Below are 12,247 nucleotides of genomic sequence, written 5' to 3'. Positions count from 1 at the left end.
GCTAATTCCATAGCGCTGACTATACTTCGTTTTTTTTAGCATTAGAAATAAGGTAAACAATCTTAATGTGTCTTTTAATTGAAAAACACATTTTAAAAATAAGTTACGGCAAATATGTAACAATTATGAATCTAATACAATCATTTATATTCTTCTGCTTTCATAAGTAATAGTTTTTGATTGAAGCGTTTTTCAATTAAAAGACGTGCCAAGATCGCTTATATCTTGCAAGTTCTTTCTTATGCTAAAAAAACGAACTATAGTCGTCGACGCTCAAAAGACGCTAGTGTGGGTTGGCCCTAACAACCACATGTTACATTCGAAAACAATCGTTTACCGTATTCTTACGCAGTAAAGTACAAGTTGAAACTGTTTCAATGTCATATACGGTTGTTTATATACAACTTCTACAGAAAATGCACTTGTTTTTATTGCTTATTATATTACACATCTACTGACATTTTTCTGGAAAACTAATATTATGTTTATGTACAGTTTAGTCCTTAGTACGATTATTAATATTAGAAACAGATCTCTGTAAAAAAAATACAGTTATAAATTCTCAGAGATTCGACATATCACAAATTAAAATAATAAGTTATAGCTGCAGTCTTAAGAAAAGAATGTGGTAACGTTTAAAACTACACCATGTATATCATATAAATAGTAACAGAACCTTTGAATCGATCTTCTTAAATAAAATAGGCATGGCACAATAGCTATTTTAAGAATTTCAACCCTTTTTCATCCCTAGCACTAAGACTCAATGTTCAAATTACATTGTATTTTCGCTAAACTGAATCTTCTTGAAATTGATCATCAGCGGCCTGAAAAAGGGTTCAATTACTTTTAGGAACATACTTCCGACATCAGGGCTAATTTAGTTCAAATCTTGAAGTGTCTATCTTTGCACACCGGATGCGTGTGCGTTGTAATATACAGATCCTTATGAGAGCCGGCACACCGCTCGCGTGACTTGTGCGTGCACGGCTCTAACAATTTAGTTCCAATAACACGTGCATGTTTACACAAACGCAACCGGTGTGGTCTTAAGCCTTTAAGTAGGTAGAATTGCGTAGGTCTCGTATTTGAAATGTTCATACATTATCAACTAAACTATTTTTTCTCGAGACCAAGCGCTCAAAACCTCGGCGGTAACTTTCAATTAGAGATGCCACGAATATTCGGCAACTATTCGGTATTCGGCCTACAGATATACAGATATACAGATATACAGATCTTTATTGGTAAAATTAACTACATTTTACAAGTCATTCAATCGTTCTTAAAAATAACAAATTTATTAACAATTATAATTTAATATTATAATTGTCCTAATTCGGCCACTTTGCCAAATATTCAGTATTCGGCCGAATGTTGCCTACTAATGAGCCGAATACCGAATATCTGTTGCACCTACCGAAAAAGCAAAATTACACATAAAAATTACCAAAAACTAGGTATATTGCAAACGTTGTGCTTTGTTGACGAACAGTTTTCATAATAATTGTGACTAAAAATGTTCGCATGTCATGCCGAATATTCGGTATTCGGCCAAATTCACTATTCGGGGCATCTCTACTTTCAATATTATTTAACACGCGATTAAATTTTTTAGTTATAGCCCTTTACAGTGCATCGTAAAATATAATATTAATTAATTATTGAAGTTGTATAAACAAATGGAATGTATAATTTAAATAAAAGATTAATAACTTAGTAATTAAGTAAGAGCTTGTAAAAATTCTTACATCTTAATAACATTATTATGCATAGTTGAAACATATTGGTATTTACAGAGAGTGCAGTCTTACATTTCAATCTATTTAAAAACAACATGTAGCTACATATGATATGTAAGTCATATTAGATATAAATACTAATTTAAATGAATAATATTCAGTTCACAGTAAATGCATTTCAAGAAAAGTTTTCTTTCTGTATCGTAAAACTACCAAAGTCTACAAAACAAAGTTATGCAAGAACAGCCATATCGAAGTATGTAGACATTGTAGATACTAGTCTTATTCTACTCTCATACTATGGGCAATGAAAGGAATGATATGTAAATAGTTCAATCACATTTATGAAGATCTCAATTTACCTCAGTAGGATCAACTAAGAATAACGTTACTATTTATTATAAGCCTTTGAGACATGTACAATGAAAGAGTATTTATTATTAGTAGATATGTACCTATACATAGTTAAGTACGGCGATAACTTAAATAATTGAGATCCGTGTCACAAGGTATTAATAATCTGGAATGTTTACCAACAAATAAATTATATTAACTTGTATAAATTATAACATGACATAAATTACGAAGTCCGATCGTTAAGAATGAAATACTGCTATTTACTGAACCCGTTGACAAAAATTAATGCTTAGCTGCCTTTAAATCATTATTATTATATTTGAAAAACTTCATTTTCCAACGCACGAACATAAAGATGCTTATTTCCTTTCGATAAAAGATTGATACTTCTATTTTAATTTTATAGAATTTTAAACACATTTCATTAGAAATTGGACCACTTATCGTCCATTCGGCAAGTAGAAACAGTTCACATTATATACAAATAAACATATTTCCGTAGTCATATATCCATTCATGCCAGTTTGTTATTATTAGCGCCATGATAATACAAATGAACCATATTTTAGAGGCCTACTTTTTTTTAAGGAGAGCGAATATGTTACCTTGAATCACAAACGTTATTTTGTCTGCATATGCAATGCAGTGACAATTATAGTCATCCATAGCAGGGATGTTGCGAATATCCGCATCCGCATCCGCGGAACTTCCGCATTATTTTCAGCATCCGCATCTGCATCCGCATCCGCATAAAATCGATGCGGATTTAATGCGCATGCGGATGTGGAACAGGTCGGTACAGGAACGTCTTGGCATCAGCGTAAGTGTTAGACTGCTAGGTAATTTAGTCATTAGCCAAAAAACGTATTAGAAATTAGCAGTCAAGCGTGAGTGGGACTTAATGTACGGAACCCTTGGAACGCGAGTCCGACTTGCACTTGTCCGGTTTTTTGAAATAAACATTACTAAAATATAATAGTTCACGTTTTTTATGTACCTGTCTTGACATCCGCACCCGCATCCGCGGATGTGAGCCTTTAAAAATCCGCATCCGCATCCGCCGATGTCAAAAAATCGGCATCCGCAACATCCCTGATCCATAGTACTAAGACCAAGTATTTACGTCTACATTAGACGCCGCTAATATCCAATAGTTTAACTTTATTAACCTAAACATGTTTGAGATTCCCATAGGTTGCACAAGCGTCCTTAAAGTTGGTCACGTTAAAAATAGCAAAATAATCGTCATGTATAAACCTAACAACGTTTTCTATCGGACACAAATAAGTATTATACGTCTTCATATCGTCTATGGGATCCGCTACTTTCATCACTATACTCTGCTTAGTTTTACAAAAACTTAATTTATTTGTTACATCTTCCCCGTTGTAGACAACCCTGAAGTAAAAATCTTGTGCTACCGCTTTCCTTTTCGTGAATTTAAATTCGTCGCGTAAATCTTTTTTTCTGTAAACTTCAAAGATCATTCTAGAAGCATAATGTACGTTATAGTGTTGATAATTAGTTAGTCCAAGTGCTAAAATTAATGGTTGCAGTGTTTTATCGTGCCCTGAATATATGACTATTTTAGGTTTATTCTCTGAGATCATTCTAATCATATTTTGCACTATGTTGTGCATTAATCCGTACGCTAAAAGCAGGCCTCGTTTTCTATTATGTATATTTTTGATTTCTTGTCTATAACTCCATTCTAAATACGCGAATAAAGACGTTATATGGTCCTTTCTTATACAATATTCCTCTGTTATTTCTGGCGTTGGTTCTTTATATTCTTCATCAAAATCCGTATCCATGCGAGCGTCATTTGGAAAATTAAAGTCTGCGTCTAAATTCTTTTTAACAATAACTACATCGTCATATGCATCAGCGTTATCCATATACCTCTGCTGATAGTATAAAAGCTTTTCCCTCTCCATTTGAGCATCGAAATCTAAAGGCGCTTTCTGCTTATCTTTAGTATCGTAATATTTACCAATGATATCTCTAGCTTTCCTCCCTATTTCGTTATTGAAATCTAACTGGTTGTTAATGTAATCCAATTCCATGTTAAGTGTGTCTATATCTATGTCTAATAAATTCCTTTTAGGCACAGTGTATTTGCGTTTTTCAAATTCTTTGCCGTTTTCTGCTTTTCTCATATTATTCCTTTCAGGTAAGTTATTGTGGAATCTTTCATGTCCTTTTACAGTTAGTTTATGTTTCTCTGGACTACTACTATCCTTATTAGGAGACTCGTGCTCTGGAGTATCTTCACAGCCATTTTGCCGTATTTCTACGTTTGGTATTTGTTGTTTAGGATTTTTGTTATATATGTTGGTAACCTCTTTATGCTTTAGTATATTTTTCTCAAGACCTGCATCCTCCTGAAACTTTCTATGTCTCTTCAAGCCTGGCTTCTTTTTCTCAGGTTCCTTGATATCACCACTATTTTCCGGTACTTCTATAGTTAACATATCTCTTTTAGATTTTCTATTATCCACGTTACCCTTATATTCTAGCAACTTTTTCCCCGGCACGCTATCCTCTCGAAGCCTCCTATTCCTCTTCAAGCTAATCTTCAGTTTGTCAGGTCTCCTGACACACGGCAGCGGCGAGTCGTGGCACATGTGAGCCAGGACTCCGTCGCGGACCAGGTCGGGCTCGGGGTGCTCCTGAGACTCAAAGAGCACGGTGGAGAGTTTGGTGACCAGCTCTTTTAGCGCGGGGTGGTTGTCCAGGCGGTGTTTTGCTTGGATGCTGATCTTTCTGGAAGAATGCAATGGTGATGATTGATGTTTTGGGTTTGATCAACAATAAACATCGTCGTACATGGATAGAATGTAATAAGTAACAATGTAAGTAATAAAAGCTAGAATAAGTAATAAAAGCGACAATAAGAGATTATACAGCTTGTTACAACTAGCTAAAGTCTACTATTCTGACGTGTTAATTGGAAACAAGGCGACGCTATGACTCTCTCGCTCTAGAAAACCGCCGGCATTTGCGCCTGATAAACCCCAGACCAAACCTGCTGTATAATTATACACCTTATATAAAGGAGATTAAGTCTACTGCTAACTTGTTAAGAGCGTGGTGAGCAGTACAGCACACTCGCAGCAGAAGGCGATGCTATGGCTCTCTCTCACTCTAGCGAGCCTATATAGCGCCCGCTAAACTAAACCCCAGTCCCCAGGCGAGTGCTACAAGACTGGAGCATGCTCTACGATCATACACCTTATTGCAACGAGCTAAAGTCTACTAATGTCCGTACTAACTTGTTCAGCGCGTGGTGCGCAGCACAAGCACACTCGCGGAAGCAGAAGGCGACGCTATGGCTCTCTCTCGCTCTAGCGAGTCGAGCGCCCGCATTGGCGCCCGCTAAACCCCAGGCCAGTGCTACAAGACTGGAGCATGCTGTACGATCATACACCTTATTGCAACGAGCTAAAGTCTACTAATGTCCGTACTAACTTGTTCAACGAGTGGTGCGCAGCACAAGCGCACTCGCGGAAGCAGAAGGCGACGCTATGACTCTCTCTCGCTCTAGCGAGCCGAGCGCCCGCATTGGCGCCCGCTAAACCCCAGGCCAGTGCTACAAGACTGGAGCATGCTGTACGATCATACACCTTATTGCAACGAGCTAAAGTCTACTAATGTCCGTACTAACTTGTTCAACGAGTGGTGCGCAGCACAAGCGCACTCGCGGAAGCAGAAGGCGACGCTATGACTCTCTCTCGCTCTAGCGAGCCGAGCGCCCGCATTGGCGCCCGCTAAACCCCAGGCCAGTGCTACAAGACTGGAGCATGCTGTACGATCATACACCTTATTGCAACGAGCTAAAGTCTACTAATGTGCGTACTAACTTGTTCAACGCGTGGTGCGCAGCACAAGCACACTCGCGGAAGCAGAAGGCGACGCTATGACTCTCTCTCGCTCTAGCGAGTCGAGCGCCCGCATTGGCGCCCGCTAAACCCCAGGCGAGTCCCGCTAAAGATTGGAACGTTCGTCGGTATCGCGTGCTGTACATTATAACGTCTCCTGAAATTAAGAAAAATTGTACATACTGTAAAAATTATAGATGTGTTAAATAGAGTGGTTTAATGTTTTTCTTCGAAGTAACATACATAATTCTTTAGTCAGCGAGCCAATTCTGTCAGTAGAAAAAGGCGGCAAGTATGAATATAAATATATCATACAAATTTTATAAAATAAAATTTATATTAGTGACATATTGGTTTGCCAGACTGTACGAGTATTGAGTAGTTATTGGGATTTCCTACAACAAAACTGGACTCACCAGTATCTCGTTTTCCCGTCGGATCTGAATTGTCTAATCCAAGTTTTTCTCCATAAGCCACTTTCAGAATATTACCTGTAAATAAGATAAAAATTTATTTAAGGTACCTAAGGTTCAGGTAAGAATGTATTGTTGTACTTAGGGATAGATATATTATAGTGATGATTAAGTAATTGAAGTGTGTCATCAGATATAATATCCGGTTTCTAATGCATGTTATGGAGAGCAGATTAAGTATTAAACCTCTTGACTTTCATGTGTAAATTTGGCAACCATAAAAGATCTTCATGTTTAAGAAATTAATTATGATTCTCTCTGCTTACCCGATATCGACACATACTTAGAAATACTGCTTTATAATGCCATGTGACGATGCACGCAATGTACTGGCGATCAAAGCCTAAACATCCATCAATGAAAACACACTATTTATACACACATGTGTCGACACAGGTGAGTCGCTAACGCGATCTTTGAGCTATAGTTAGGCTTGTATAGTTATTTTAAGGCCTGTGCACACCGGCTGCGTGTGCGTGACGTGCACTGTTTATTTTATTTATATTTTATTTTATATTATTGATAAACATGTTTACATGACTTTACAGCTAAACCAATGCGTCACGAAACTTAGACTAACAGCAATAATAACAACAATAATAGCACATTACACTAGTATAGACAAATTACATTGGTACAGTTGAACACCTAGCATCCATCGCCTCACAGAATCTCAAGCATTCACTATACACTGCCGTCCATCGCTGTTGGATGTTGGAGCCGAACACGCACACGTCACGCAAGCGGTGTGCCGTCTCTCATAAGCAGTGATCGGGGATTTCTATGCCACACCGCGGGATATCAAGTCGAAATGGTAATATGGATACGCCACTTGGCCCGCGATAGGAACAAAACTGTTCGAAAAGTAAACGCTATTTCGGTGTTGGTAATCAATATATATTATAAAAGAAAGTGTACAATGTGCGTGCCGCTAAAACTCAGAAATGAGTCCCGATACGATCAAGGAAGCTATATGGGGTGGTAGCCCTCTATCTGCCGTCCATGAAGAAGTTTTCCGTTTTTACCTGAAGGGTGTGCTTTTGAAGATATAAGGGTTGAAAGTTTCGCCCTCTGAGACCAAGAAGCAGTTGTTTTTGAATTTTGAACCTTAACTTAATAAAACAAAGTTCAGAATAGATCGGGAAGTATATACCTACAAAAATGTGTACCTGGTGAGGTGTCTCGGGTCTCGGAGGCTAGATATTTCTAGAACAGTCCAGAACATTCGAGAGTATACGAGAGCATTCCACAGCATATCAGAACATTCTGGAATCTTGGCGAATATTTGAGAACATTCTAGATTATTGTGAACATTCCAGAACACTTTCGAATGTTGTGGAATATTCTGGAACATTCGAAGCCGCCTCGGAGGCTAGACATTTCTGGAACAGTCCAGACCACTTGAGAGTATTCGAGAGCGTTCCACAGCATTTCAGAACATTCTGAAATGTTGTCGATTATTCGATGACATTCTAGATCATCGTGGAACATTCCAGAACACTTTCGAATGTTGTGAAATATTCTGGAACATTCGAAGCCGTCTCGGGTCTCGGAGGCTAGACATTTCTAGAACAGTCCAGACCATTTGAGAGTATTCGAGATACCACAGCGTTTCAGAACATTTTGGAACGTTGTCGAATATTCGAGAACATTCTAGATCATTGTGGAACATTCCAGAACATTTGAAAGTATTCGAGAGCATTCCACAGCATTTCAGAACATTCTGGAATGTTGTCGAATATTTGAGAACGTCCAGATCATTGTGGAATATTCCAGAACACTTTCGAATGTTGTGGAATATTCTGAACTATTCGAAGGTTTTTTGTAGGATCATATAGCTACCTATTGTGGTAACGTCGTGAGGTTCGAATGTTCATGAACATTCCGGAATATTCTGGAATGATGTCGAATATTCAGAAATAGCCTAGAATCCAGGATACCAGATCATTGTGGAACGTTGTAGAACACACTCAAATGTTGTGTAATGTTCTAGAACATTTTGGACTATTTGAAGCCTTTTTTGTCTTTACATAAAGAAGATTCCTGTTTTTACCTGAGGGGCGTGCTTTTGAAGTTAATTACACCCTCTAGACATTTCTAGAACAGTCCAGAGCATTCGAGATCATTCTACAATATTTCAGAACTTTTTGGAATGTTGTCGAATGTTTGAGAACATCCCAGATCATTGTGGAATATTCCAGAATACTCTCGAATGTTGTGGAATATTCTAGAACATTGTGGCCCATTCAAAGCCTTTTTTGTATGGGTGCAGCTACAGAGCATTCTGGAATGTTGTCGAATATTCGAGAACATTTTAGATCATTGTGGAACATTCCGCTTTCAAATGTGGAATATTCTGGACCATTCGAAGCTTTTTTATAGGGTTGGGGCTACCTATTGGTAGGGGTATATAGGTATAGGTAGGGTAGTAGGGGTAAGCAAGACAGTTGTGAGGTTCGAGTGTTCGAGAACATTCCGGAATATTCTGGAATGTTATAAAATATTTGTAAATAGCCTAGAATCCAGGATCCCAGATCATTGTGGAGTGTTTCAGAACACATTCAAATGTTTTGGGATATTCTAGAACATTGTGGACTATTCGAAGCCTTCATAATCTCAGAAGATTTTCGACAAACACTTCCAGTTATCCCTATTCCCTATGTTTTTCTATAGGTACGGGTCGTAGGTTGTTCTCGAGTCGGAAATAAAAAAAATGTACGTAGAAGTAGATACAGGTATTGTAGTAAAAAAAACCTAAATATATTTAAAAGTTGTTCCTTTTACTACAACCACCACACAATTCTCATGTCAGCTCCCTGAGCGAAGCCGGGTACCTCAGCTAGTTCGTTTATAAAATAAAGGACTGTAAAAAAACAGTGTTGGTTATGATTTAAAGAAAAAATATTATTCAAAAAATTATTAAGTTTTCAATTTCAAATTTTCAATTATTAATATTAATAATATATGCAATGCATGATTAATTGATTAACAGTAACATGCCAAAACACTCTCCTATATCGCACACGAATCCCGGAATCCCGCGGCATATCCATACTAGCATAATGATTGAGGTCATTCACCCCAAGTGGCATAGAAATCCCCGATCACTGCTCATAAGGATCTGTATACTACAACGCCGCACGTGCACGTCACGCACACGCTTTGGTTGCACGCCGGCGGTTGGTACATACCGACAGTAAGCATCTGCAACAGCCCCCGTGGCGTGAGCTGGCCGAGCGCGCAGCGGGTGGCGGCGCGCGGCGGCAGCGCGGGGAAACTGTGGAACGGGCCCGGCCCCGCCACCCACCACGCGCGCCCGACCGAGCTAGTGTTCGACACCCATTCTTCGTACCTACACAACATATCGTACATGAATAGTCGAGGACGTCATGAGGTAATTTCTGCAAAAAACAGCAACATATACTCGTACATACCTCGACCGAGACAAACGCCGAGAGGGCTCATTTAGACGGTGCGTGAACTCGCATGCGAGTTTCATTACATTGCATCATTTGATCGGTCGGCTGAATTGATGTAACCTCACTGGCCCGCAATGTAACTTAAATCGTATACGAGTTCGCGCGCCCGCGGCGTCTAAATGAGCCCTTAGGCAGCGTCCATTAATTGCGTAAGGTGTTTTTGATCATTTTTAAACTTCCCTCGAGATTTGCCCAGACTCTCCTTCTGTTCTCACTCCTTCCCAATCTCAAGTGAAATAAGCATGTGCGTTGAATTTATTAAAAAAAAATCTGCATTGTTAATTGTTTGGTATTTGGAGGGTTAATTGTGTCAGATTTCGCAATATTTTAGTCCAGACATATTTAAATTTATTGTAATTTTGTCGTCTTCTACATTATTTTTAGGCAGAAAAAATTGCGTGATATTTTCCCAGGAACTTCCTCTCAAATCTCCTGAACACCTCACGTAATTAATAGACGCATTCTTGTCCGCAATGCCTTCACTGATTTTTTAGGGTTCCGTATTTTTTGTTAACAGTGACAAACAAGGCTTCTTAATTATAGAACAATTTAGCACCTAACCTTACAGCTAAGGAAAAGAGACAAATCAGGTTGAGGTTACCTATAATTATGTCTGGTTCTCAATCAGTAAATATAATCATGTTCATTAAGACTTTAGAATCTTTAGATCATTACTCATAATATTTTGTTGATGTAGAACCACACAATAACCAAAAGCGCTATCTGTAATCTATTAATGAAAGTGGTTCCTGTATCCATTAACTTTATAGTCAATTATTGTAGTAATAGTGTTTCAATAAACACACAATTATTATAATTTTCATTTACTTTTTCATTTTTAACTTACGTCTTCAACAATGTTGACTGTGGTGGAGTATCACAGGGCAGTTTGTCTCCCCCATGCAAATGTGTAAGGGGTCCGCGGTCACCATGTCTTGTGACCACCAACACTCCTTGCAGAAGCCAAGTATCACTGTCCACCACAGCTGGAATACCATTATAGAATGTTACAATGTGAAAAAGCGATAATTAGCAGCAGAATTGATTAAAATTGATAAATTTACATCTTAAATATTAATTTTTAAAATTTGGTGGATGGGCAGCAAATGATAAGTTTATTCACCAATGATTAATTAAACCTCAATTGACAATTTGAATATGATAAGAAAAAGATAGATACTACTATCAAATTTCATATCAAGCAGAATCTTGTTTGTTTTATCACTTGGACATTAATTTTAAAATAGCTTTGCGCGGAAAACATATAATAACTCGGAAATGCGCGTTTTCCTAGAGATAAGACCTAGCTAGATCGATTTTTCGCCCCCGAAGACCCCCATATAGCAAATTTCATCGAAATCGTTAGAGCCGTTTCCGAGATCCCCGAAATATATATATAAATAAATAAACAAGAATTGCTCTTTTAAAGGTATTAGATAGATATAGAAAATAAGAAAACTAATCACCTTCAGCACCCCTCACAATACTGTCTGGTGGATTACATGAGCGTAGATATATCTTCCTATACTTGATATCGCTTTTGGATATGTATTCATTCTGCACAATCTTTTTTATCACTGTGGCATCATCTCCAACTGATATGTATTTGTACATCACTAGAAACATTAATTCATGAGTTTACTAAAGCCTTTATAAGTTAGTAAGAGCATAAAATATGACAGTTTCTTAAACAAAGCTGTAGTAGTTAGTTGTATATATCTTTAGTAGCCAGATATAGCTCAAAACCGGGATGAATGGAAGAAAAGGGGGGGAGGCCTTTGCCCAGCAGTGGGGCACAATAGGCTCACAATAATAATCTTTAGTATTAAAATTACTCACCCGTTATTAAAAAACAGATCCATATACTCATCCCAACATAGCAGTAAAACGCTCTATGGTGAAACGAAAATTTCATGATTTCAGCAATCATTTTACTTTTGTTTACAATTGTAAGCGGCATACTTTATTTTAAGACCATTTTTATCAGATAAAACCCACTCTCGAGTCAATTGCGAACGCTTAAATTATTTTTGTGAATAACATTTCGTAGCTACGCCTACGCAAAAAGTTAAATTCAAGGGAATTCATGTTCACTTGAAGTCTAACACAAAAAACTAAACTATACTAAATAAATACGTAAGTTAAACAATTTCCGCAAATATTTCCATCGTACATCATCTCAATTTTTCGGATTTTAGATTTTGCTTTTGCGAAAGGAGAAGGACCACAGATTATAATCAAAAGTGTCACAAAACTAATGTGACAGCTGTCAAGTACAATGAAGACTGTCAAATTTGTTTAAGTTGTCAGCGGTT

General features: G+C 37.7%; 1 protein-coding gene across 1 annotated transcript; it reads right to left on the bottom strand.

The window, feature by feature from the left end:
* Nucleotides 1–3,224: 3,224 nt before the first annotated feature.
* LOC134654236 (2-phosphoxylose phosphatase 1) lies at nucleotides 3,225–12,120 on the bottom strand. The gene is made up of 8 exons (XM_063509706.1): nucleotides 11,772–12,120; nucleotides 11,399–11,548; nucleotides 10,780–10,918; nucleotides 9,645–9,805; nucleotides 6,397–6,471; nucleotides 5,963–6,137; nucleotides 4,623–4,865; nucleotides 3,225–4,199 (listed from the first exon to the last, which is right to left on the bottom strand). The coding sequence occupies exons 1-8, from the start codon at nucleotides 11,890–11,892 to the stop codon at nucleotides 3,269–3,271; spliced, it is 1,995 nt and encodes a 664-aa protein (XP_063365776.1). The 5' UTR covers nucleotides 11,893–12,120; the 3' UTR covers nucleotides 3,225–3,268.
* Between the last annotated feature and the right edge of the window lie 127 nt (nucleotides 12,121–12,247).

The sequence above is a fragment of the Cydia amplana genome, chromosome 14, assembly GCF_948474715.1.
Source record: "Cydia amplana chromosome 14, ilCydAmpl1.1, whole genome shotgun sequence".
In the NCBI taxonomy this organism is placed as follows: domain Eukaryota; kingdom Metazoa; phylum Arthropoda; class Insecta; order Lepidoptera; family Tortricidae; genus Cydia; species Cydia amplana.
This window is presented reverse-complemented; position numbering and strand designations above follow the sequence as displayed.

Coding starts and splice junctions, on each gene's coding strand:
- LOC134654236 (XM_063509706.1), bottom strand. CDS start 11,892: ATGCCGCTTACAATTGTAAACAAAAGTAAAATGATTGCTGAAATCATG. Junction 11,549..11,771: donor GATCTGTTTTTTAATAACGG/GTGAGTAATTTT, acceptor TAATGTTTCTAG/TGATGTACAAATACATATCA. Junction 10,919..11,398: donor TATTGTGAGGGGTGCTGAAG/GTGATTAGTTTT, acceptor ATGGTATTCCAG/CTGTGGTGGACAGTGATACT.